Genomic DNA, 27,759 nt, shown 5'->3' with positions numbered 1-27,759 from the left:
TATCAATTTAATAGCCTATGCCAGTTTTCGTGGGAAGATATATGTATATATGTATATATAGGCCTATATATGGCCTCTTGGACCATTTATATCAGAACTGATTACTGCTTTAGCATTAAAATATAGCATTAAAATAGCTTATATGTTATTACTATTATTATTATTATTATTATTAAGACTGTCCCCTTACTGTACAAACTGTAAATAAATCTTTATTCCTGACTATGTGACGTCGCCATTAATGTGTTTCTAGTTAAAATATTGATTTTTTTTATTATTTATTTGGTAGATTGGTTTATGGGGTGATTTTGAAGGAGTAATTCAGTTAATCTTCTCATAAGTGGATGTAATATGTAGAGATGCCATCTAGGCCGTTTTTCCTCGTTTTGTTTTTTTTTTTAAGTCTATATTTTGCTTTACAAAAACGTGAAAAAGCATCTGTGACCAAGGTATCACAAGGTGAGTAGCATTGTAAGCATAATTAATAGCGATATACTTCAGTTTATCTGTGTGTTTTTGTATGCAAGCGGGTCTGCTGCGGTCTGCTGACGGTCCAAAATGGCGGCGGTCGGACGAAACCATGGGGGGATTTGTTGCTATGGGGCGTTCTATTGAGCTTCGCCTCTTGGTATCCATGTTCTTTGCCCCATAGACATATACACATAGACGCTGCATTGACTACCACTGCCTATTGGAGCCGACGTCCTCGCCGGCCGCCATCTTGGATGGGTCTCGCTTCGCCTCCACAGTGCATTCACTTCTATTGAGGAAGGAGCTGTATGCACAAGTAAAATAGAATAACTCACTGAATTTTCAACTGATTTTCACGCGGTTTGGTTTGTTACAAACGGCACACGTGTGGTTATGATACAGGATGCTTTCGTACATTAAAAATGCGGGATTTCATGCTTTAATACTTCCTGCAGATAGCAACAGCATGTTATTTAGGTCACAACACAGTGCTTTTATTCACCTCAACCCCAGAGTGGGATATATATATATATATATATATATATATATATATATATATATATATATGTGTGTGTGTGTGTGTGTGTGTGTGTACATATATACACACACAGTATTTATATACTGTATAAACATACTGAATAAACACCATATACATAATACAAAACACAGTATAGCACATATTCACTTTTCACCAGCTGTGCTGCAAATATCCCCTGCTACTCATCCTTCTGTATCTTTTTTCAAATTATCTTGACCACAGTCCCATTTTCATAGTTATAATACCAATACCAAAATTAATTTCAGTGTTTATGTAAATACTGAAAATGTTTTTTACTACTTTTGAGGGATCACAGCAGTCAGTGTAATAAGAATAAGAAGACCTTTATTAATCCCTGAAAAGAAAATTTCAAAGAAGTCTGTAAGATCATCTATTTAACAAAGAATTATTAAGTCTGATGGCTGTGGGTATAAAAGAGTGTGTGTGAGAAATAAACTCAATCAACAATCAAGCTTTTTCTTTATTAAAATATATTAATAAGTTTATTAATATGCTATACTATGTTTTGTATTGTGTATATTGTGTTTATACAGTATATATATGTGTGTGTGTGTATATATCTATCTATATATCTATATATCTGTATATGTATATATATCCATCCCACTCTGGCTGAGGTGAATAAAATAACTGTGTTGTGACCTAAATAACATGCTATTGCTAATATGCATAAAGTATTAAAGCATGAAATCCCGCATTTTTAATGTACGAAAGCATCCTGTATCATAACTACATGTGTGCCTTTTGTAACAAACCAAACCGCGTGAAGATCAGTTGAAAATTCAGTAAGTTATTCTATTTTACTTGTGCATACAGCTCCTTCCTCAATAGAAGTGAATGCACTGTGGAGGCGAAGCGAGACCCATCCAAGATGGCGGCCGGCGAGGACGCGCTCAGGCACTCGATGCGGCGTCTATGCTTTGCCCTATATGATCTCAAACGAGCCTTTTGGCGCACCCAAATGACGTCTTAGCATGCGACGGTGAAGAGTTGAAGGACCCCGCAGTACACATGCCAAACGTACAGTAACACTAGTGACACAGGCGTTTGATTCTTTCGCTGGAAACGCTTTGATGGTGGGTAGAATCGTTACTTACGAATTAAACAGGCAAGTAGGTTAATTGTGGTCTGATAGCTCATGTCTAAAGATGTCTTTTAAGCTTAATATAACGTTAGCTTATGGTAACTGCTGTAGAATTGGTCCAGTTCTTCTCACTTGCTGAAATGACGTGCTTCCTTAAATTTTGTGCAATTTGTTTTGCTTTAAATCGTTACATACAATTCCATGGTAATATTCTAATTGTATTTTGAAGGTAGATCCGATGGTGCCCCTGTGCATCTTGTAAACCAAAAGCCTCTGGCCGCGATCATGCAGAAAACAATTTGGCAGCTGGAGGCGGCTTTTTGTAATTGTTTTTTTTTAATGAGAATCAGTCTTTTTGCTCGCTGTTTTTGCGTTGCTACGCGCCTCGCGTTTCTGCAGTCTAGGCGTCAAGTGGTATTAAATTAAAAGAAAAGGCAGTGCGGTGTTCCTTGTGTTTTGCAACCTGCAAAACGCTTTCTGTGTGATTGGGGCCTCAAGGCTCTGTTTATTACTTTGGGGGGGGGGGGGATTGGGGGTGCAAAGAGGCATATCATACTTTTTAAAGCTTTGGGAAGGGAATTGTGATTTTTATGTTAGCTTAAGGAAGGGACGTACAACTTTAAAATGCTGTATTTTGCATTTATTTTACCGCCAAATTTTTAAAGAAAATTTTCATGGGTTTGGAAGGTACGTTTTCTTTTTAAAAAATGCTGAAATCACATAATTTTTCAAAGCCAAAAGATGTAAAAACAAGGCAAGGCAAGGCAAGTTTATTTGTAGAACACAATTCGTACACAAAGTAATTCAAAGTGCATTACAGAACAAGAAAATGCATTAAAATCACAATACAAAATAAAAACATAAATAGTCATTATAAAATTAACTTTAAAAGAGAAGAGTGCAGATAAGATCCTTTCAGTCATATGCACAGTGAAATAGAGCTGTTTTGAGCCTAGATTTGAACATTGTCAGAGTAGAGGCCTGTCTCAGATCTTCAGAAAGACTGTTCCAGATTTTAGCTGCATAAAACTGGAATCCTGATTCCCCATGTTTAGTCCTGACTCTGGGCACCAGCAGGAGGCCAGTCCCTGAGGTCCTCAGAGTCCGAGATGGTTCATATGGCACTAACATGTCAGAGATGTACTTTGGTGCTAGGCCGTGGAGAGACTTGTACACAAGCAGAGCTGCTTTAAAGTCTATTCTCTGAGCCACAGGAAGCCAGTGTAGAGACCTGAGCATAGGACTAATGTGCTTGTACTTCCTGGTTCTGGTCAGGACCCGAGCAGCAGCATTCTGGATGTACTGCAGCTGTCTTACGGCCCGTTTGGAGAGGCCAGTGAGCAGGCCGTTACAGTAGTCTAACCTACTAGAGACAAATGCATGGATAAGTCTCTCCAAGTCAGGTTTAGACACTATACCTTTGATTTTGGCAATGTTTTTAGATGGTAAAAAGCTGCTGATGTTATTGATTTGATGTGGCTGTTAAAGTTCAAGTCTGAATCCATTATTACCCCGAGATTTCTAACCTGATTTGTAGGTTTTAGAGAGAGAGACTGGAGGTGACTACTGACACTTTCTCTTTGTTTCTGTGGACCAAATACGATGACTTCAGTCTTGTCTGAATTTAGCTGGAGAAAGTTGTTTTGCATCCACACACTGACCTGTTGGATGCAGTGACAGAGTGAATCCACTGGTCCATATTCACCTGCTGTCAGTGAGACACAGATCTGAGTGTTGTCTGCATAATTGTGGTAGGACACATTATTATTTTGTATAAACTGCCTAAAGGCAGCATGTAGAGATTGAACAGAAGGGGTCCCAGGATTGACCCTTGGGGCACCCCACAGGTCAAGGCCATGTGGTCTGAGACGCAGTTACCAATTTCAACAAAGTACTTCCTGTCTTCTAGATAGGACTTCAACCAATTTAGGGCAGTGCCAGAGATGCCCACCCAGTCCTCTAGTCTCTGTGAAAGGATCTCATGATCGACAGTGTCAAAAACAGCACTCAGATGTAGCAGGACTAAAACTGAGACTTTGCCTGCGTCAGTGTTCAGGCGGATGTCATTTGTTACCTTAATAAGAGCGGTCTCAGTGCTGTGATGGGGTCTAAAACCTGACTGGAAAACAACAAAGGAGTTGTTCTTTAGGAGAAAGCCAGTAAGCTGTTGGTAAACAACTTTCTCAAGGACTTTGCCTAAAAATGGCAGATTTGAAATGGGCCGGTAGTTGTTCAGTACTGTGGCATCAAGACTGCTCTTCTTTAGGAGAGGCTTTATGACCGCAGTTTTCAAGGCCTTTGGGAATGTTCCAGATTGTAGTGACATGTTAACTATGTGAGCGAGTGGTGGTAACAAACTGCTCAGCACAGACTTTAGAAATCTAGTGGGTAACACATCGAGGCAGCATGTAGATGAACTCAGACTGGCGATGATCTCTTGGACAGTTTTGTCAGTTACAGGTGCAAAATGAGTCAGCTCTAAGTGTCTAGGTGGCTGCAGGGTTGTTATTGGTGTTGTGGAATTGATGGCATTTTTAATGGTCTGAACCTTGTCACAAAAGAATACTGCAAACTCATTACACTTAGATGTGGAGATCAGTTCCAACGGCAGTTGAGCTGGAGGGTTTGTTAATCTGTTCGCTGTTGCAAATAAGACACGCGAGTTGTTACTGCAGTTTCCAATAATTTCAGAAAAGTACCTCTCCCTTGTTCTACGTAAGATCCGGTTGAACTCGTACAACTTTTCTTTATAAATTTCATAATGAACATGAAGCTTCAACTTGCGCCCTTTCCACTCGGCCCTCCGGCACTCCCTTTTCTGTGCCCTGACTGAGTAGTCATTCCTCCATGGCGCCTTCTGCTTATTTTTAACCATTTTAACCTTCACAGGGGCAATGGGGCCCAGAACATTCAAAACACTCAAAGTAACAGAGTTCAACAAATCATCAACATTAGAACATGAGGCATTTTCAAAGTTCATCATTTCCATGAACAGAGCACCTGTGCTGTTATTTATGTGTCTCCGAACAACTGCAGGACCAGCCGGTGGTTTGGGAGAAACAGACAGGTCAAAGAAGACACAGAAATGATCAGACAGAGCGACATCAACCACATTGATGTTTGAAATATTAACCCCCTTTGTAATGAGCAGGTCCAGAGTGTGCTGCGCTCTGCTGTGGGTGGGCTCACACACATGCTGAGTCAGGCCAAAGGTTTCAAGGACAGCACTGAGCTCTTTAGCATTTCTGTCACAGACATTATCCACATGTACATTAAAATCACCTGTAATGACCAAACCATCAAAGTCTGTGCATACAATTGAAAGCATCCTGGTAAAATCATCAATAAAACTTTGACGGTGCTGGGGAGGCTTGTATATAACTACATAGAGTATGGACGGAGATTGTTTTAGCTCCATTTTAAAGGATACATACTCAAATGATGAAAACACCCCAAATGACAACCTGTGCATAACCATATGATCTCTAAATATTGCACAGACACCTCCACCTTTTTTGTTTTTTCGTGTTTCAGATTCAAATTTGTAGTTGGGTGGAGCTGATTCTGTTAGAACAGCATTACGTGTGTTTTTGTCAAGCCATGTTTCAGTTAAAAACATAAAATCAAGATTATACGAAGAGATCAAATTATTAATTAAAAATGATTTGTTAGATAAGGATCTGACATTAAGCACAACAAGTTTCAGATTAGTTTCAGTAGGACTGGACATTATCTTCTTACAAGGGATATGGATTAAATTTCTCTGATTGGACAGTCTAACTGTCCTTCTGTAATCTGGTCTATGTGGTGTGGCTGTAGATATAGCACTAGGGGAGAATATTGTCTCACAGGGCCCCACCTTGATATTACCTTTATCATGGCTGTAAGTCCTGGGACAGCAGAGGCCCTGTGCATCCTAGCTCTTAGGGATACCAGCTCTGGAGGCAGGCAGGGGAGGACGAGCAGGGGGAAGTTTGGGTGATGGACCAGATGAAAACCGAGAGGGAGGAGCTGAGGGAGCTTTAGTTTGTGAAGCAGGAGAGTTGAAGCTCCTGTGTGACTTGAGGGACACAGCTTTATACGGGGGAGAGTTCAGCATAGTTGGTGATAGAAGTCTTGACCTTGCTATATTAGGGGTGAGGGGAACCATCTTAATCCCTGATTTGATCAGGCTTTCAAGATGGTTGGGAAGGCCCATGGGGGAAGGTGGGGATGAAAAGGAGAGGGACAAGTCTCTAGAGGGGGTAGATGTGGCAGGGGGAGACCCAGGGCTGGTCTGTGGGTAGAGGAGGGGATGGGGGTGCTGCTGGGTCTGAAACTTCTGCTGGGGCCGTCACAGATGAGTCCAAGGCCTGTGATGAGGGCCCGGGGGGAGGTGAAACCGATGGCGGGCCTGAAACCTTTGCTGGGGCCGTCACAGACGAGAAATTATAATTGGATTTTCAAATTTTTGATGGTTCTTGGACATGTCATATGTATGTCCAAGGACCATCGGATCCATGATAACATCGGCATGTCATTGGTATTGGCCGATGTCAGCTTTAAAATGACTTCGGATTTGGCCAGTATGCTTTTTATTATTTTGCACAATTAATGAATATTACATACATTGAAGAGCATTTTATTTTATGTCTCCATCTGCTGGTGAGCCATCATGATAAGAGTAATATGACGTTGATTCCACTACAGTAGAGACCTGAAGATCACATCAGGTTGGGGGAAAAGTGGATCAGTTATCAGCCAAATAAGTTGTAATATCGAGATATCAGATATGAGCACAAAAGCCCCCAAAAGCCATGTTCCGGGGGCCAAAATTGCACCCAGGTTTTTGAATCAACGATATGTATTTATATTTTTAACAGTATTACAATTTGACATTAAAGTATAATTTTATTTTCATTAAATTAATTTACCGTCACGTCTACAACTCATTTTCCAGACATAATCAACGAGATTGCACTGATTACATGAGAGTAATCTGACAGAGAAGGGGAGGGGGCTTTGCTGTACCATAAGTATAAATTAACCATTTCTTGGGTGATCTGTGTCTACACAATGACAAATTAATGAAAAATTAAGGTAGAATGAATGTTAAATTTTAAAGTAACTTGCTTCCAGGATTGCATCTAAGGAATTTATAGTAAGTTGGCTTTTTAACAGTAAAAGTAACTATAATGTGGTGAAACATTAGTACTGCTATCAGTAGATTAATGGTTAAATCATCACATTTAAACTGGTTGAATTATAGGAAATCTGAGTGATATTTTGCAACCATAACTTTATGTAACCCATTATTTCATTTATAGTGGTTTCTACTGAAAAGTGAAGACACTATCTTAGTTGGTTTTGCTTTTCATGTGCTTATTGTTAGAACATAATTACAATTTTTTTGATGGCCCCCAAACATTTTGAAAATGCCCCCATTTTTAGACCGTGGGGGCCAAAATTGCCCCCAAAATATTTTGTTAATTTCATACCCTGTTCTTGGGGCAACAAAAAAGTTTGTCTTGGGGTGCATTGGTACAATAAACAAACTAGAAAGGACAGCAGAGGAGATGCAAAAAAAGTCTGTTTTTATAAGACATCTGTGCACAAAAAAGGTGCTCAAAGGGCAAAAAAAAATCTCGAGTGAGTAAAAACAACTCACCGACCACTTTATAAGGTACACCTTTCTAGTATTGGGTTGGACCCCCTTTTGCCTTCAGAACTGCCTTCATTCTTCATGGCATAGATTCAACAAAGTTCTGGAAACATTCCTCAGAGATTTTGGTCCATATCGACATGATAGCATCATGCAGTTGCTGCAGATTTGTCGGCTGTACATCCATGATGGGAATCTCCGGTTCCACCACATCCCAAAGGTGCTCTATTGGCTGTGAGGCCATTGGAGTACAGGAAACTCATTGTCATGTTCAAGAAACCAGTTTGAGATGATTTCAGCTTTGTGATATGGGGCGTTATCCTGCTGGAAGTACCAATCAGAAGACGGGTACGCTGTGGTCATTAAAGGGAAATTTCGGTTTATTTCAACCCTTCTTCTATCGTCCTAAATTTGTTTCAAGTCACTAGTGACATTGAAATAATAGTTAGCATGTTAGCCGTTAGCCTAGATACAGCCATAGCGTCAGACCTGTTAAAACTTAATTGAACGGGCATCCTTTCAAGTGAAAAGTTAGTCCACTAAACAAGCTTTTTCTCCACAAAGACCACCTCATATCGTTAGGATAAATGTCAGAGAACATTTAGAAAATGACATGTAAACGTGTTGTCTTACCTTACCGGTGTGCTGCCATGTTTGTTGTTTACCGTTTAGCTAAGGCTGCAACTGGTCCCATTCCTTGCAACAGAGGTATTCCTGTTCTGTGGGCATTGGGGTACAGCATTCACAGGTAACATTACACCACCGATCTCCAGAGCTAAATCCTTCCAGCAGCCATTCCTCCTCTGTCATCCTCTAACATTACCTGTTGTGCCTCTCTCTCTCCTCCTCTGTTCTTCAGTTTCACGAAGCTCTTCGTCAGTGTATTCTGGCTCAAATAAATAAGGGCGGCCATCACCTCACGATGTGGAAAGCCTATATACTAACATTCCACATTTAGGTGGTCTTCAGAGTTGTCTTACCTTACGTTGTTTACCGTTTATCTCTGCTTTCCAAATCGCGGCTGAAATATCATGAGAACAAGCAGCGATCTCATGCCGTGCCCGAAATCTCGCGAGAACAAGCCGCAGCAGCTGCAAGGCAGAACCGGACAGTAGCCTGAAAGGTTCATTCATTTATTTTATGAAAGATTTATAGAATAATGGCTGACTTTTTGCCAGACTTCAACTTTGTGGAGGAGGAATTTGATTTTGCAGAGTTTTATGGCCGCCCTTATTTATTTGAGCCAGAAGACACTGACGAAGAGCTTCTTGAAATTGAAGAACGGAGGAGGAGAGAGAGGGAGAGGCACAACAGGTAGAGGACGACAGAGGAGGAATGGCTGCTGCAAGGCTTTAGCTCTGGAGATCGGTGGTGTAACATTACCTGTGAATGCTGTACCCCAATGCCCACAGAAGAGGAATACCTCTGTTGCAAGGAATGGGACTGGTTGCAGCCTTAGCTAAATGGTAAACAACAAACATGGCAGCACACCGGTAAAGTAAGACAACACGTTTATATGTCGTTTTCTATATGTTCTCTGACATTTATCCTAACGATATGAGGCGGTCTTTGTGGAGAAAAAGCTTGTTTAGTGGACTAACTTTGCACTTGAAAGGATGCCCGTTCAATTAAGTTTTAACAGGTCTGACGCTATGGCTGTATCTAGGCTAACGGCTAACATGCTAACTATTCTTTCTATGTCACTAGTGACTTGAAACAAATTTAGGATGATAGGAGACAGGTTGAAATAAACCGAAATATCCCTTTAAGTGATAGGCACAGTCAGCAACAATACACAGGTAGGCATTTAAACGATGCTCAGTTGGTACTAAGGGGCCCAAAGTGTGCCAAAAAAAAATATCGGCCACTCCATAATACCACCACCACCAGCCTGAACCATTGATACAAGGCAGAATGGATCCATGCTTTCATGTTGTTCACCCCAAATTCTGACTGTACCATCTGAAAGTTTCAGCAGAAATTGAGACTCATCAGACCAGGCAGTGTTTCTTTTCAGTCATCTATTAGTCTCGCTCACCAGACCTTTCTCAAGAAAAGAAAGGTCTGGCTGGGCCGACTCTCACTTTAAGATTGGAGAAAAAAACGCCCCGGCTGCTTGTATTTCTTTCAGCCAATCACAGTCATTCTTGGCGGTACCACAGCAATGGTGCGCTTGCAAAAATATTGCTGGCGGGAAACAGGTTTTGGTGTAACACGCCCACAAAAATATCGCCTACAGGACGCGAACCATGGCAAATAAATGGCTACATCCCCACAAGATCAAACACCGCAAAAGTTAGAGAAGGACGTGTTGAAAACTGCAACCGGTGGTGGTAGGGTGGGACTTCAGCGGGTGGCTCGTTCTGCCCAATGAGAGGCTGATCTTTGCAGTGAACTTCCACCCACTCAGACTAGTCATCTACAGTTGCAATCAAAATTATTCAACCCCCATTGCATATTAGGCCTACTGGCAAGATATACAATTTCTCAGCTGTTTGCAATAAACAGATTACACAAGAACTGTTTAAGTAGTTCAATGAAACCAATATTACAAGGGTTTTTATCCAAATTCAACACAAAATGCTACTTTTAATGCCTACTGCAGTCTCAAAATTATTCAACCCCTTCATGACAAGCATCTTCAGTACTTAGTTGAGCACCCTTTTGCTGTTATGACCTGCTGCAAACGTGATGTATAGCCAGACACCAGCTTCAGACAGCGTTCCTGAGGAATCTCAGCCCATTCCTCATGTGCAGTGGCCTCCAGTTCAGTAATATTCTTGGGTGTGCGTTTTGCAGCCGCCTTCTTTAAATACCACCAGAGATTTTCTATGGGGTTCAAGTCAGGCAACTGTGACGGCCACTCTAGAATCTTCCATTTCTTCTTCTGAAACCAAGCCTGGGTGGACTTTGAGGTATGCTTTGGATCATTATCTTGTTGGAAGGTCCAATGACGCCCAAGCTTCAGCTTCCGTACAGAAAACATGACGTTTTCACCTAAGATTTCCTGATAATTGACTGAATCCATTGTGCCCTCCCCACGCTGCAGGTTTCCAGTGCCAGAGACAGCAAAGCAGCCCCAGAGCATCACTGAGCCACCGCCATGCTTCACTGTAGGCAGGATGTTCTTTTCAGCATATGCTTCATTCGTCTTCCTCCAGACATACCACTGTTCCATAGGCCCGAAAAGTTCCAGTTTTGTTTCATCACTCCCCAGAACAGAATTCCAAAACTTCTGTGGCTTATTTATATGGTTTTGAGCATATTGGTGCCGACTTTTCTTGTGGTTTTGGGTCAGTAGTGGTGTACGTCTTGGACTCCCGGCATGGAGCCCTTCAGTGTTTAGTATACGCCTTATTGTGCAAACTGAAACCTCAGTGCCTGCTGCCACCAAGTCTTGCCGCAGGTGTTTTGCAGTCACTCGAGGGTTTTTGACCACTTGCCTTCTCAGGAATCTGCTGGCAGCCGCTGACAGTTTCCTTTTTCTGCCATGTCCAGGTAGTGTAGCTACTGTTCCTTTAACTTTGAACTTGCGAACTATGCTTCCAACTGTATCTCTAGGAACATTCAGTGCTTTTGCTATCTTTTTGTATCCTTTTCCTTGTTTGTGCAAGGCAATGATTTCTTCTCTGAACTTTCTGGACAATTCTTTTGACTTAGCCATATTTCTAACATGCAATCAAACGTCACTCTCAACAACCCCTAGCCAGTCCAGGTATTTATGTGTTCTATCTCAAGCACACCTGAACTAATGAAGCCCTTGATTAGTTGCACCAGGTGTGCTTGAAACAGGGGGTTGAATAATTTTGAGACTGCACTAGCGGTTAAAAGTAGCATTTTGTGTTGAGTTTGGATAAAAACCATGGTAATATTAGTTTTATTAAAGTATTTCAACTGTTCTTGTCTACTTTGTTTATTGCAAACAGCTGAAAAATTGTACATTTTGCCAATAAGCCTAATATGCAATGGGGGTTGAATAATTTTGATTGCAACTGTATAGACCAATCTTTTTTGTGGACATCACAGTTGTGTCACAGCAGTTGCACGCGCATACTGGTGACAGCAAAACAGCAGACACCTATGAAAAACAGTTGAGAAACCCGGAATAAAAATGTCTTCTTGTGCTGCTGGATGTCATATCAGGAATACAAAAAAAGATTTTTATTGAAAACAGTCGTTGAGGACGTAGTTTTTCCACAAGGTACATGAAGATGTCTTGCCACTGTAAAGTTGACCATAGACATCTACACATACTTACATACATACAGTGGTGGAAAAAAGTTTTCAGACACCCCTTGCATTTGTGAAATATTGCATTAAGAATCACTCTTAGGTCTTCAAGTGCAATTTCTTTTAGTACAGTCACAGCCAAAATACTAAATAAATCCTAAAAAAGCCATTAAAAACTTAAAAATGGTTGGTTCCATAAAAATACATAAGAAATTTTGAGTATTGGGTCATTTTGGTACCAGTGATGAAGGTCGTTCTTTTTATTAAAAGACACAATTTTTTTTGCCAAGCTTCGTGTCTACATAAAGCCAGCACATTTGAAAGTTCTTCAGACACAAAAATGGCTAAAACAAGGAACCTAACGCAGGAAACACGCCTTAAGATAAAGATTCTCAGCCAGGAAGGGTACAGCTGCCGCCAGATAGCCAGGAAGTGCAGATGCAGTCCTTCAGCAGTTGGATACACTCTGCAGAAATACAGACGAACCAACAGCTTGGAAGACAAACCAAGATCTGGGCGTCCAAGGGTTTCTTCAGCATGAAATGACTGCATCCTGATCCGCATGTGCAAGCAAAACCGCCGAATGACATCACAGGAGCTTCAGCAGCAGTGGTCAAACCAAACTAGTGTCCAGTGTTCCACCCGCACTGTACGTGGCCAACTTTTAGATCATGGCTTAAGGTCCTACAAGGCTATCAAGAATCCCCTGATCAATGAGAGACTGAGGTTAGCCCGGCGTCGTTGGGCCCAGGCACACAAGAACTGAACAGCCAGGAATTGGAAGAAGATTTTGTGGTCAGATGAGTCCAGTTTCCAGCTTTATCTTCCTCCTATTAATTTGAGGGTACGCAGAAGGCCAGGCGAAGCATTATCTCCAGCATGTACAGTACCTACTGTCAAGCATGGTGGAGGCAGTATCATGGTTTGGGGATGCATGAGTGCTGCTGGTGTTGGTCATCTCACTGTCTGTGATGGCACATTGAACTCTACCAAGTTATTGTACCATTCTCAAAACCCACATGCTCCCTTCTGCGCGTGCACTGTTCTGTCGAGCTAAAAACTGGATGTTTCAACAAGATAATGCCCCTTGCCACACATCCAAGGCCAGGAGAACTTGGCTGCAGGAGCACAGTATCCAGGTCTTAGAGTGGCCAGCTCAATCCCCGGACATGAGCCCCATTGAAAATCTGTGGTGTATTATCAAAAGGTCTGTTTCAAAGCATAAACCAAAGAATTTAGAAGAATTAAAAGCAGTAATTCAAGAAGAATGGGACAAGATTACCCCTCAACAGTGTGAAAGGCTCGTGGGGAACATGCCAGCCAGGATTAGAGCTCTACTACGTGCCAATGGCAGGACTACTAAATAGTAATTTGATGATGTGATGGTTTATTTATTTTTTAGTTCAGTTTTGAACACATTCATGTGTTCATGTTTTTTGTTGACTTTGATACCGACAATGTTGAGAACTGACACAACAATAAACAAAAAAATATAATTTGTATTTGTTTGTATCTGTCTAATGCAGCCACACCTTTGGAAACACACAAAAGATTTTTCCACAAATATTTCATGATAATATTTGAGATTGTGTAAAATTTTAAGGGTGTCTGAAAACTTTTTTCCACCACTGTACATACATATATACAGACATACAGTACAGGCCAAAAGTTTGGACACACCTTCTCATTCAATGCGTTTTCTTTATTTTCATGACTATTTACACTGTAGATTCTCACTGAAGGCATCAAAACTATGAATGAACACGTGGAGTTATGTTCTTAAGAAAAAAAGGTGAAATAACTGAAAACATGTTTTATATTCTAGTTTCTTCAAAATAGCCACCCTTTGCTCTGATTACTGCTTTGCACACTCTTGGCATTCTCTCGATGAGCTTCAAGAGGTAGTCACCTGAAATGGTTTCCACTTCACAGGTGTGCCTTATCAGGGTTAATTAGTGGAATTTCTTGCTTTATCAATGGGGTTGGGACCATCAGTTGTGTTGTGCAGAAGTCAGGTTAATACACAGCCGACAGCCCTATTGGACAACTGTTAAAATTCATATTATGGCAAGAACCAATCAGCTAACTAAAGAAAAACGAGTGGCCATCATTACTTTAAGAAATGAAGGTCAGTCAGTCCGGAAAATTGCAAAAACTTTAAATGTGTCCCCAAGCGGAGTCGCAAAAACCATCAAGCGCTACAACGAAACTGGCACACATGAGGACCGACCCAGGAAAGGAAGACCAAGAGTCACCTCTGCCTCTGACGATAAGTTCATCCGAGTCACCAGCCTCAGAAATCGCAAGTTAACAGCAGCTCAGATCAAAGACCAGATGAATGCCACACAGAGTTCTAGCAGCAGACCCATCTCTAGAACAACTGTTAAGAGGAGACTGCACGAATCAGGCCTTCATGGTCAAATAGCTGCTAGGAAACCACTGCTAAGGAGAGGCAACAAGCAGAAGAGATTTGTTTGGGCCAAGAAACACAAGGAATGGACATTAGACCAGTGGAAATCTGTGCTTTGGTCTGATAAGTCCAAATTTGAGATCTTTGGTTCCAACCGCCGTGTCTTTGTGAGACGCAGAAAAGGTGAACGGATGGATTCCACATGCCTGATTCCCACTGTGAAGCATGGAGGAGGAGGTGTGATGGTGTGGGGGTGTTTTGCTGGTGACACTGTTGGGGATTTATTCAAAATTGAAGGCACACCACCACAGCATCCTGCAGCGACATGCCATCCCATCCGGTTTGCGTTTAGTTGGACGATCATTTATTTTTCAACAGGACAATGACCCCAAACACATCTCCAGGCTGTGTAAGGGCTATTTGACCAAGAAGTGCTGCGGCAGATGACCTGGCCTCCACAGTCACTGGACCTGAACCCAATCGAGATGGTTTGGGGTGAGCTGGACTGCAGAGTGAAGGCAAAGGGGCCAACAAGTGCTAAACACCTCTGGGAACTCCTTCAAGACTGTTGGAAAACCATTTCAGGTGACTACCTCTTGAAGCTCATGGAGAGAATGCCAAGAGTGTGCAAAGCAGTAATCAGAGCAAAGGGTGGCTATTTTGAAGAAACTAGAATATAAAACATGTTTTCAGTTATTTCACCTTTTTTTGTTAAGTACATAACTCCACATGTGTTCATTCATAGTTTTGATGCCTTCAGTGAGAATCTACAATGTAAATAGTCGTGAAAATAAAGAAAATGCATTGAATGAGAAGGTGTGTCCAAACTTTTGGCCTGTACTGTACATTATAATCTAGGTGTAGTAGAATATAAAATTTTGTCTCCAGTTAATTACAATCTCGATATTCAGGCTTTAATCGCTGTTGGATGCTCAGTAGAGGAGTGTGTGTTTAGCTTACATGAGCTGAAGTACTGACATGGTGAAAGATAATTCATCATCATAAGGAACTGTAAAAACTCAAGATTGTCAAGCATGGGTTTGTCTTATTGTTCAATCAATCAATTTTATTTATAAAGCCCAGTATCACAAATCACAATTTGCCTCACAGGGCTTTACATCATACGACATCCCTCTGTCCTTAGGACCCTCACAGCGGATAACAAAAAATTCGCCCAAAAAAACCCTTTAACGGGGGAAAAAAACGGTAGAAACCTCAGGAAGAGCAACTGAGGAGGGATCCCTCTTCCAGGAAGGACAGACGTGCAATAGATACATTTAATATAGAACAGATCAACATCATAAATTAACAAATCCGTATGACACAATGAGACAGAAAAAGCGAGTGAGAGAGACAGAGAGAGAGAGAGAGATGCAGGACAGACGATAATGACAGTAGTAGACAATATGTTGAAAGTATATATTAATATCTGATAGTATGCATATGTGACAATAATCATATGTGTATAATAACAGTAGAAGTGTGACTAATGATGACAGCAGCAGCTCCTGTTCCTGTTTAATACTTGTGGAGACATCCCCATATAATTAAGCAATACCACATGAGAGGGAGTGATGTTGTACTGTGATATCGTCGCAGCTACTTCGTATTCACAAACCTGGATGTTGGCAGAGCCCCAGTCGGATTCAGCTTCCCTTCTCCCTCATCCTCATCTGATGACCACTCGTAATTCAGTTCAAAACTGATATTTTTAAGAAAGTTTTCTCTGAAGTAGGCCAGACTCGTTAATGTCACTTGAGCGCAGTGGTAGTTAGAATGTTGCCATGGCAACGCGTCAGCATTGATCAGCTGTTTGATGCGGAGTAATACATTCAGAGAGTAAACAAACCGTGATGTTGTACTCCAGTATCGTCACGTTTTGAATGTCTCCTGGCCAATCAAATTGCTTCAAATTGCTTGGCCGGAACTAACTGTTGTATAATATAGTTTAATGTGGAAGTAACATCAGACCACTTTTCAACTAGCCAGCTAACACTGTCTGCTTATTAACCCCTGACCATAACAGAATATAGTAACCTTCACCACTGCTCATTTTAGAAATTACACCACAAGAAAACATGTTCTTTATTTAGATTATCAAACGGATGATGGATCATAGATGTTTGTTTATACCTGTCAGCGATCAGCCATAGCTTGCACATTAGCTATGTTAACTTAGCTACATTGCCAACATTAGCGAGCCTTTCATTTTACCTGCCTGGACGCAGATGGGACTCGATCTACACACACATTATTGTCTCTACGTTGACATAAACAAAGAATGTGTTTCCTTCTGTTGGCCCTTCTTAAGTGAAGAAGACTTTTCTTATTAACACCTTGATCATAACAGACGGCCTTAGTTAGCTAGTGCCCTAGCAAGTCGATAAGTTGTACTTCCAAATTAAATTATAATATATGGTGACGTCTCCACAACTATTAAGTAAAGAATAAGCCAAGTCCAAGCTTGACAAACGGGAGTTTTTACAATTCCTCATAATGATATATCTTTCACCACATAAAAATATTACTTCATATAGGCCTAACACACAACTTTACTGAGCATTGAGCAGCAGTTACTGACCTAAATATCCAGATTCCCTTAACTGGAGACAAAACAAAAAACTAACTGCAGTCAGTTGTGAAATATAAAAGTTAAATTGCTTTTTACGTTTTACTTGGCGCTCACCCACACACTACTATTGTCCCTTTGGAGCAAAATGTTGGTCGCCACCCACAAAGTATGTCATCTCTGTTTACAAAAAGAGTCTGTTGTCCAATTTTGGTGAGCCCATGCGAATCGTAACCTTAGTTTCCTGTAGGGCTGACCCAAAAAATTCAAAGCTTCGAAGCTTCGTTCGATGGCACAGGATTTGATTGTGAAAAAAAAAATTGAAGCTTTGGTGCTTTTTTTTTTTTTTTTTTTTTTTCCTTTTTTGGGGGGAGGTCTTAAACGCAACACTAACCCCCACCAGTCCAAAACTGACAACGAGCGCACTCAGAGCTGGCAGACATGTCCAAGAGGTCATTAGATGTGTGGTTGCACTTTAAAATATGCCCCGACAACCCCCAGAAAGCAGAGTGCCAGATTTGCCAAAAGCAATTGGCATATCACAACTCAACAACAAATTTGGGAAATCACTTGAAAAACATAAGTAGTAATTAAAAAAGAAAAAATCTCCGACAAGGAAATAGAAAGCCCGAAGCACAATGGAGACCTGCTATTATCCTGCTTGAACACAGACGACTAAATTCTTTCAACAGTGTGACTCAAAATAATGATAAAATAGATTTTATTTATGTAAAACATGCATTTTCCAGTTCCACCGGTCCGCTCTGAGTCTGGTGTCAGAAACACTTCTGATGCTCTGAGTTGCGCATCTGTTTGATTGTGCTGCAGTATGCGCCGAGGGTTTTTTTTTTTTTTTTTTTTTTTTTTTAAAGTTATTTTTTGGGGCATTTCAGCCTTTAATTAACAGGACAGATTAGTGTGAAAGGGGGAGAGAGAGGGGGAGAGACTTGCAGCAAAGGGCCACGGGCTGGACTCGAACCCGGGCCGCTGCGGCAACAGCCTTGTACATGGGGCGCCTGCTCTACCCACTAAGACACCAGCGCCCCGTGCACCGAGGGTTTTAATTTAGTGTTCAATCAAAAGTTAAACACTACTTACCACCGACCATTAGTGTTTTTTGTTTGTGAATACATATATATATATATATATATAAAATATATAGGCTAAGTTACCTGTGAAAATGGGGGTGTTTTCAAAACACCCCCGTTCTTGACAGAACATTGAACTCGCTCACCTTCACGTTCAGCGTTGCGGTGACGCAGACCTCCTGTCTGTTTCTGTAAGCTGAAACCATTTGCCTCAGCATTTTAAGTCTTGTGTGTAATTTATTCAGGGATTTATACTTTGGGATTAATCCTGGCTTCATATGAGCAGAGGAAATCTCCGCTTGTCGCTAGGCTAATGTATACCATGTAAAATGCCATAGGCTGGCGCTAATGACGTTAGCATGTTGTATTTGCTTGGAAAACGTGTTTAGTATAAGACAGTTGTTTTGTCGGTGAATGTTGTGGGTTGTAATGGAGCCAAATTATGTACCGCTACCTTTGTTAAATGTTGTCATCCTTGGTTTTATATGAGAAGAGGAAAAGATCACTAGACGCTAGGTTAATTTATACAGTGTAAAACGTCATAGACTTGTGCTAATAACGTTAGCATGTTGTATTGGTGGGGGAAATGTGCCCAGATAGTGTTTGTCTGTCAGTTCTGCGATTTATAGTGAAGCCAATTTGCGTACTTGTGTTTGAAATTGTCCCTATTAAGCCATGTTTAATGTGTGTTTTGAATCAACTATATAAATAAAGTTTGATTTGAACTAAACTTTACAGCACTTAACACAGTCCTCCACCGCCTACTAGTGTTTTGGAGGTGTAACTGCAGTGACACAGGCACACCACCGCAGAAGTAAAAATAACGTGCAGATTTTTTTTCCCCCACGACTAATCGATTACTTGAAGATTATGTGCGACTTAAGTCGACGAAGATTTTCTTTGGTTGACTACAGCCCTACTTAAATCACCTTTCTTCCCCCTTCTGATGCTCGGTTTGAACTTCAGCAGATTGTCTTGCCCATGTCTACATTCCTGAATGCAATGAGTGGCTGTCATGTGATTGACTGATTAGTTATTTGCATTAATAAGTCGTTGAACAGGTGTACCTAGTAAAGTGGCTGGTGAGTGTAGACACAGACCGATTCCTACCAGGTGTGATAAATCAATCAGCTGGTGCCAGTAATTAGATGAGATCAACTCTGAGGCGCAGAGGCATGACTACCAAATCACAATGACCTGTCATATGAATACTACACTTTTCACAATTTCCTCAAACACCAACATATGATAGCAGAATATAAGAATTTACTATTTAAAAAATGTGACACAATCCCTGAATGGAAACAACAGTGTAGCCTGAACTCCAAACACAGTACTGAATACCTGCTGCCTTTCTCAAATTAATCAACAGATTTACTGCCTCCAAAATCGTCTGCCTTACCACACTCTCAGATATGAACATCAGGGCTGCCACACTTTCAGTACTCATTATGGCAAATGACCATGACCCTAAATTAACACTTCACATTACCTCCATCTGGTCTGAGATATGGGACTATTTAATGGAGAACTGGAGTAGGGATGCACCGAATATTCGGTAACTGAATATATTCGGTTGAATATTGCAAAAAAACACATTAATTATAAGTGAAAAGCAAGGCCAAATAATAGCGGGGTGTTTCGATGATACAATCAAACAGCGTGCGGTGACGGACGGAGTAAAATGTCGGCAGTGTGGTGATATTAAGTGTTGGAGAGTGATAGAAGAAAAGAGGTTTGCAAAGAATGTAATACTGAACTATCCAGAGTAGTGTTGCAGGGTATACTGGTACCAACGGTACCAGAAACGAAAGGCGAATCCTGCCAGTTGTGGGTTGAACAGGGGCCACAGACAACATAGCTATTGTAAGTCTCAATTATGGCTGATATGTCAATAATTCTAATGTGCACTGTGAAAAACATCAGATAGTGTATATATATATTGTGTTTAACAGTGACACTAGCTATGTTTCCATCCGAAAGTGATTCGAACCATTGGGAAATGCACATTAAAAGAAATACGAATCCTGTGTGTTTCCATTAAATGTACGGACTTTGGTGAAAGCTATGAACTCGTGCAAGTTTTCCGCAGAACCGCAAACAAAACAAGGCTCGCATTCTGCTTCTTCTTCTACGTTTTCTGGCAGTTGGCAACCAACTTGTAAATGCATTACCGCCTTCCCGACCCAGAGTGTGGATATCACCATGGAGAGAGGTGCAATATGTCAGACTTAGTTCGAACATGAGTGTTTCCATCCCCCGTTTTGCGAATCAACATTTTTCCAATCAACCAAAACCCGCCTAAAGCGAGCATATTTTAGTCAGGGGATTTTAATTCGAATTTTGGCGTTTCCGTCATAATTTTCCGATGCGATACTTCTAGATGTGCATCTAAACAGGCTGATGGAAACATGGCTTGTGTCAGTTAGGATTTCTACTAGTCTGTCTTCCCCTAAAGTACAGACCTAATGCTCGTTTTTTTTCCCCACATAGATGTCGTGTTTCGGTTGTGATCCCAACTTCTGCCCAGAATGTGGAAATGTGCTTCCTCTTCCAGTAATACAGGACACAGTCTGCTGCCCCCGCTGCTCCTTCTGCATCCCTGTAGCAGGTACCAAGTCATGTCCTACAAGCTCTCTAAACTCCCAGTCACAGTCTGTGAGTTTGACTGAGAGGAACACAGAGACAGACATTAAAGATGAGATTTTGCTACACTTCATTCTAATCATGTACACCCTGCAGAAGAATACATTAGCACAGCACACTCTGATGTAGGCTGACCAATTTTGGAATGTATCTATAAAGGAACATGTTCTTCTACATGTTAATAAAGTCATAAAATCTCACCAAAAAAATCACTCCTCTGGCTCCTTCAGGCCTTTTGTAAAATGTAACATATTCTATACATAGTTTCTTACTTTGCTTAGTAGTAGTTAGCTCCAGGCAGGGCCCATACCTCTGCCTACGCATGTGGCCTACTCTGTTGTGAGCATTTATACCTGTGCAGTGGTTTGTCACTCTGCAGTTACATCTCTAAAACACTAGTCAACAGTGGGGTTTCTGTGAAGTGCTGTAAAGTCTGACTGATTCAAAAAACATTTTCCCCACAAATTAAGGCTGTGCAATTAATTGTTTGGTCAAGGATGTACCGTTTACATTTTAGTGGTAGCAGGTCAAGGTCACGGTAAGAATGCGTCTGTCTAATTTTCCTGAATGCGATATCTCAAGAACACTGAGGGAATTTCTTCAAATTTGGCACAAATGTCCAGTTTGAGTAAAGGATGGACTTATTAGAATTTGGTGGTCGAAGGTCACTGTGACCTCACAAAACATGTTATTGGCCATAGTTTAGGGATTCTTATGCTGATTATGGCATAGGCGTAGGACTGGGTAGGGACGGTAGGGACAGGTCCCTACCAATATTCAGCCCCTTCTGTATTGTCCCTACCAATATAAACACTGGCTGTCGGCATCCGCTCAATATGGTACACAAAGGGTTAACAATCGTTGGTGTCTACCATACGTCCCGCCTCTAACCTCGTATTGCTCATCGATTGGCTCTACCATTATTTTGGTAACGTGTGATTGGTCCTCCCCAGCGCTCTCACTGACTCTCTTCACTGACTTTGTGGGTGCGCGTCACCGTACAGTTCACGGCAGTTTGTGAGGGAACGACACATACACGCGCATCACCGTTAGAGTGTGAACTCTCTTTGCTAGATAATGAGATGCTAACGAGCTAATACGAGCTGAGCTAAGTTTGGCAACTATTAGATCAATATTACATGCCAGAGAACATGAAATTCCACTTCACATGCTCTATCAGCAATCATAGATGTCATGTGTGATGACACAGTTCAAATTAATGTTTGTAGTAAGATGACATGATAGAAACAGTCTGAATAAATAAAGTGTAAACACTATAAATACTAGCTCCTTCAGTGACAGTCTTCAGCATTCATGGTGTGTGAAGGAGAGACTTAGGAGAATAGAGATCCACTGCTCCCAGTAAAAACACCAAAACTGAGTCATATTCATGTAATAGATATTGGGTGTAAGTGCAACATTTTGCACACAGTTGTATTATAATGATTTTGGAGCATTTACATTTTTGTTGATTTATTTTATTTATGTTTAACATGATGAAGCTGACTAACTTGTGTTGACATTATGGCTGTTCTTTAGTCTATATACATTCAGATGTTGTTTAATGAATTACACAATTGTAAAACATACAGTATGTTTTCCTCAGGCTACAACAATCAAAATCTATGACTGTTGCATCTCAAATTGTCCCACTGTTCACGTCTTGCATCAATACATTTTTTGTCAGATGACAAGTAGTAGAGAGACTGGAGGAGATGGAGGAGGAGAGGCAGGAAGAGAGACAGTAGGAAATGGAAGACAGACAGGGGGGGATAGAGGAGAGACAGGAGCCTCACAGGTGAGATTGAATGTTGATAGTGAGATTCAGCATTGTGACTAGGGGTAAGTAAAAATATTAATTCATGCATAATATATGTTTTTACCTGATATCAATATCAATTCGGATCACTATTAGCAACCTAACTGCAGACCGCAGGCTGGTACTGAAGTTAAGCCCCTTCGGAGTATACTGTTATTGTTATTATTATAGTTTACCCTGGGAAGCACATACGGACAGATGTGGTGAAGTTATCAGTGTATATTCATGTAACTGATAACATTAGAGAATACATTAATCAAGACATTCTTGTATTTAGTGTAGATATCTAAATATGCATTATAAAGCAGTGATCAGTTTCACATGACGTGAAATTGCATTAAAAAATCATCAACGTACAGTAGCCACCAATGAGCACTTTTATGTCCCTACCAATGTGAAAATCAAACCTACGCCCTTGGATTATGGCAATATCATACAAATGTTTAATAGCATAAAGTAATGAATTGATGACAAAAGGTCAAAGGCCAGCTTCACTGTGACATCATGATATTCTACATAAACCACTTTTCTGGCCATTACTCAGCGTCATATCTCAAGAACAGAAAGAGAGATATTTGGTCAGGGACTGAATTGGTGATACTAATCTTAGGTGTCCACCTTGAAACTGTGCTGATTGTATAGGTCTTCTGTGCTGTTGGGCAAAAGATGTGTGTAAAGCATCTATGTTTTCATAGACATTGATCTAAACTGCAAGAGAAACTTGACTGGTTCGTGGAGACATACAACTGTGAAGTGGTAATTCTCGTTTGATAATGGCTCAGAATTAGACATCATTAGCCTTTATGCTTAACAATTCCTTTATCGATTCTTTTCATTACACCAAATCTTTACGTCAATGACGCACATCACGCTTGTCAGTCAGTGGTGCGCTCAACAACAAAGAAGACGTAATGGTGGAGAGACAGAAGCGGTTGAAAGCTTGGCTTCACTTCACCAAAAAAGACTCATGACATTCACTCATCACAACAGCATGACGTGCAATTTATGCAGCACTGTGATTACATGCAAGGGCGGAAACACCACCAATGCTACACTGATTTGTTTTCCACTACAGAGCTCTACTGTGCGAGTATTTTAACGTTACTCGCATTTGTGACTAAAAATAGTTTTGTGCGAGCAAAATAAATCATTCAGCACACTGTGAGTACAGATTTCAACCAGCAGTAGAAACAAAAGGTGAACCCTGCCGGTTGTGGGTTAAACAGGGGTCACAGACAAGGACAGGAATATGTATTCCTGTCAACTACAACGGCCATAGTGCTCCGCGGCGCAAGATAATGGCTTACCGGTGACTGAGAAGCCTGGCTCCAGGTCCAATAATTTCCTCTTCTTGGTCTCATGACTGCCCAAATGTACCTGAACAGCTGAGCCGTGGCGGCACACAGGTATGTGATGTGTCAGAGGAGAAACGAGCCATTCACATTTCCACAAACCTCACCGCACTTAAGGGACTGTTCTTAACTTGTCAGGGGAGGAGGGTGGCTGGTTGATTTTCATTTTATTTATTTATTTTATTTTGATTCCCCCTATGTTAATCACTTATTGATGCTGTTTTTGAAGTATGAATAAGTCAATAAGTAATTTATTCCATTGAAATATCATTGATGTATTATAGAAAAGTGATTTATCTTTTTATAAATGACAAAAGGCACATCTGCCACTTTCACTGGTATCTTACCGTGGGTCCCAATTTTGGTACTGTAACAACACAAACAGATTCTGTAACATTATTTGACGTAGATGAAAACAAATGCTGTACAAATATTCTTTATTTGTTCCATTTTAGATGATAGCAGTGGACCAATTTCATATTTTGTTTACTTACTTACTTAGCACTTATCTCTTGCTTAGAATAGAAACTCAATAAAATTTAAGTTGTTGACAACAAAAACCTGTAAGGTCTACTTTTTCTACACAGAAAATTCACAGGAGGAATTGCTAAGGGAATTGATAAAGAATTGGATCTCGTACTCGTACTCGTACTCGTCGTCCTCCGCTTATCCGGGTCCGGGTCGCGGGGGCAGCAGCCTCAGCAAAGAAGCCCAGACAGTCCTCTCCCCAGCCACTTCCGTCAGCTCTTCCGCGGGAACCCCGAGGCGTTCCCAGGCCAGCCGGGTGATGTAATCCCTCCAGCGTGTTCTGGGGCGGCCCCGAGGTCTCCTCCCGGTTGGACATGCCCGAAACACCTCCCAAGGGAGGCGTCCAGAAGGCATCCTTACCAGATGCCCGAACCACCTCAACTGGCTTCTCTCGATGTGGAGGAGCAGCGGCTCTACTCCGAGTCCCTCCTGGATGTCTGAGCTCCTCACCCTATCCCTAAGGCTGAGCCCAGCCACCCTGCGGAGGAAACTCATTTCGGCCGCTTGCACTCGTGATCTCATTCTTTCGGTCACTACCCAGAGCTCGTGACCATAGGTGAGGATTGGAACGTAGATCGACCGGTAAATCGAGAGCTTTGCTTTCTGGCTAAGCTCCCTCTTCACCACAAACGACCGGTTAAGCACCTGCATCATTGCTGATGCCGCCCCAATCCGCCTGTCAATCTCCCGCTCCATCCTACCCTCACTCGTGAACAAGATCCCGAGATACTTAAACTCCTCCACCTGAGGAAGGACCTCCCCCCTGACCTGGAGTGGGCAATCCACCCTTTTCCAGCTGAGGACCATGGCCTCAGACTTGGAGGTGCTGATTCTCATCCCAGCCGCTTCACACTCGGCTGCGAACCGCCCCAGCGAGAGCTGGAGGTCACTGTTCAATGGAGCTAGAAGGACCACGTCATCCGCAAAAAGCAGGGACGAGATCCTCCCATCACCGAACCTGACACCCTCCACCACTCGGCTGCACCTAGAAATTCTGTCCATAAAAGTTATGAACAGAACCGGTGATAAAGGGCAGCCCTGGCGGAGTCCAACCCTCACCGGGAACAGGTCCGACTTACTGCCAGCCACGCGAACCAGACTCATGCTCCTTTGGTACAGGGACTGGATGGCCCTTAGCAAGGGGCCACCAACCCCATACTCCTGCCCCTGGGGACACGGTCGTAAGCCTTCTCCAAATCCACAAAACACATGTGGACTAGTTGGGCAAACTCCCATGCCCCCTCCAGCACCCTGGCGAGGGTAAAGAGCTGGTCCACGGTTCCGCGTCCGGGACGAAACCACATTGCTCCTCCTCAATCCGAGGTTCAACTATTGACTGGACCCTCTTCTCCAGCACCCTGGAGTAAACCTTACCGGGTAAGCTGAGGAGTGTGATCCCCCTGTAGTTGGAACACACCCTCTGGTCCCCTTTCTTGAAAATGGGGACCACCACCCTGGTCTGCCACTCCAGAGGCACTGCCCCCGATGTCCACGCAATGTTGCAGAGGCATGTCAGCCAGGACAGCCCTACAATATCCAGAGCCTTGAGATATCCAGGACGAATCTCATCCACCCCCGGGGCTCCACCGCCTCGGAGTTGTTTCACTACCTCAGCAACTTCTGCCCCAGAAATTGGACGACCTGCCCCCGAGACCCCCATCTCTGTTTCGTCACTGGAATACGTGTTGGTGGGATTGAGGAGCTCCTCAAAGTATTCCTTCCACCGCCCGACAATGTCCCCGGTTGACGTCAGCAGCTCCCCGCCCCCACTGTAAACAGTGTGAGCAAGTTGCCGCCTTCCCCCCCTGAGGCGCCGGACGGTTTGCCAGAACCTCTTTGGAGCCGATCGATAGTCTTCCTCCATGGCCTCACCGAACTCCTCCCATGCCCGAGTTTTTGCCTCAACGACTGCCACCGCTGCGCTCCGCTTGGCCCGCCGGTACCCGTCAGCTGCTTCCGGAGACCCACAGACCAACCATGCCCTGTAGGCCTCCTTCTTCAGCCTGACAGCTCCCCTCACCTCTGGTGTCCACCAGCAGGTTCGGGGATTACCGCCACGACTGGCCCCAGTGGCCTTGCGGCCACAGCTCACAACCGCCACCTCGACAATGACAGAGCGGAACAAGGCCCATTCGGACTCAATGTCCCCCTCTGCCCTCGGGACGCGGTCAAAGCTCTCCCGGAGGTGGGAGTTGAAGATCATCTGGACAGGTTCTTCCGCCAGGCATTCCCAGCAGACCCTCACTGTTCGTTTGGGCCTGCCAGGTCTGTGCGGCGTCTTCCTCCACCATCTGATCCAACTCACCACCAGGTGGTGATCAGTTGACAGCTCTGCTCCTCTCTTCACCCGAGTGTCCAGAACATATGGCCGCAGGTCAAATGATACGACCACAAAGTCGATCATTGACCTGCGACCTAGGCTGTCCTGTTGCCACGTGCACTGATGGACATCCTTATGTTTGAACATGGTGTTAGTCTTGGATTGATAAGCAGAATCGATAATGGCATTGATATCAATAAAATCCTATCAATTCCCATCCCTACTCAGAATTCCCCATATTCCCCCTTACATGCATGTTTTTGCTGTCCAGAGTTCTCAGGCCAGGTGATCTGCTCAACAGTTGTCTTCAACCCTGTGGAGCAGTCAACAGTAGCGCTGGAGGAAGAGGAGGACTCTGACCTGAAGGGACCTGTGGTAAGACCAGACTGTCGGCTGCTCACTGACTGCTACGTTGTGTTTGATGGTAACAGCTGTACACTGTATTAATGAGGTTACCTGCTTCCTCTAGATTGACAGACGCTGCTCTCGTTGCAATAAAGAAGGGATGGTTTACCACACCAGGCAGATGAGATCTGCAGATGAGGGACAGACTGTCTTCTTCACCTGTATACACTGCAGGTAAATAATGGGAACACACTGTGTATTGTGAGACTTAATTTAAACAGTTTGTACTGCTATGAAGTCTTTTGCTGATCATTTTGATTTTGGTGTTATAGGTATCAAGAGAAGGAGGATTCTTGAGAACAAGTCCAGCACACTTTCTCCATTCCTCTCAATTCTTCTGCCCTCATATCTGGATGCTTTCTCTCCACATGGATTGAAAAAATCAACAACTCTGGGCCCTTCACCTTTATTTCATCAAGCTGTGCAGTGCAGGCCATCTCAGTCACTGGTCTTGAATATTAGCATTCACAAACAGACTAAAATCAGGGTCCATTTGCTAGCTGTTTTGCTGGCCTTCATCATTAGATGAAGTTTCCTCAGTTTTCACAGAAATACTATTATATACTGTAAACACAACATTGACACATTTTCAACTTATAAAGTTGTTATGGTGACTGTGTTAGCAAACCATTACCTA

At 42.4% G+C, this 27,759-nt stretch overlaps 1 protein-coding gene across 2 annotated transcripts; it reads left to right on the top strand.

Annotated features, from left to right (window-relative positions):
- The first annotated feature begins 1,977 nt into the window (after positions 1–1,977).
- polr1h (RNA polymerase I subunit H) lies at positions 1,978–27,530 on the top strand. Of its 2 annotated transcripts, none has more exons than XM_049601672.1 (5): positions 1,978–2,106; positions 20,546–20,663; positions 26,989–27,092; positions 27,187–27,296; positions 27,395–27,530. In XM_049601672.1, exons 1-5 carry the CDS (start codon positions 2,104–2,106, stop codon positions 27,417–27,419), a joined length of 360 nt encoding a protein of 119 aa, XP_049457629.1. In that variant the 5' UTR covers positions 1,978–2,103; the 3' UTR covers positions 27,420–27,530. The 2 variants fall into 2 exon arrangements, with proteins under 2 accessions (XP_049457629.1, XP_049457630.1); XM_049601673.1 differs by having other exon boundaries at positions 2,008–2,138.
- Positions 27,531–27,759: the final 229 nt, after the last annotated feature.

Source organism: Epinephelus fuscoguttatus, linkage group LG17 (assembly GCF_011397635.1).
Source record: "Epinephelus fuscoguttatus linkage group LG17, E.fuscoguttatus.final_Chr_v1".
NCBI classification, from domain to species: domain Eukaryota; kingdom Metazoa; phylum Chordata; class Actinopteri; order Perciformes; family Serranidae; genus Epinephelus; species Epinephelus fuscoguttatus.
This window is presented reverse-complemented; position numbering and strand designations above follow the sequence as displayed.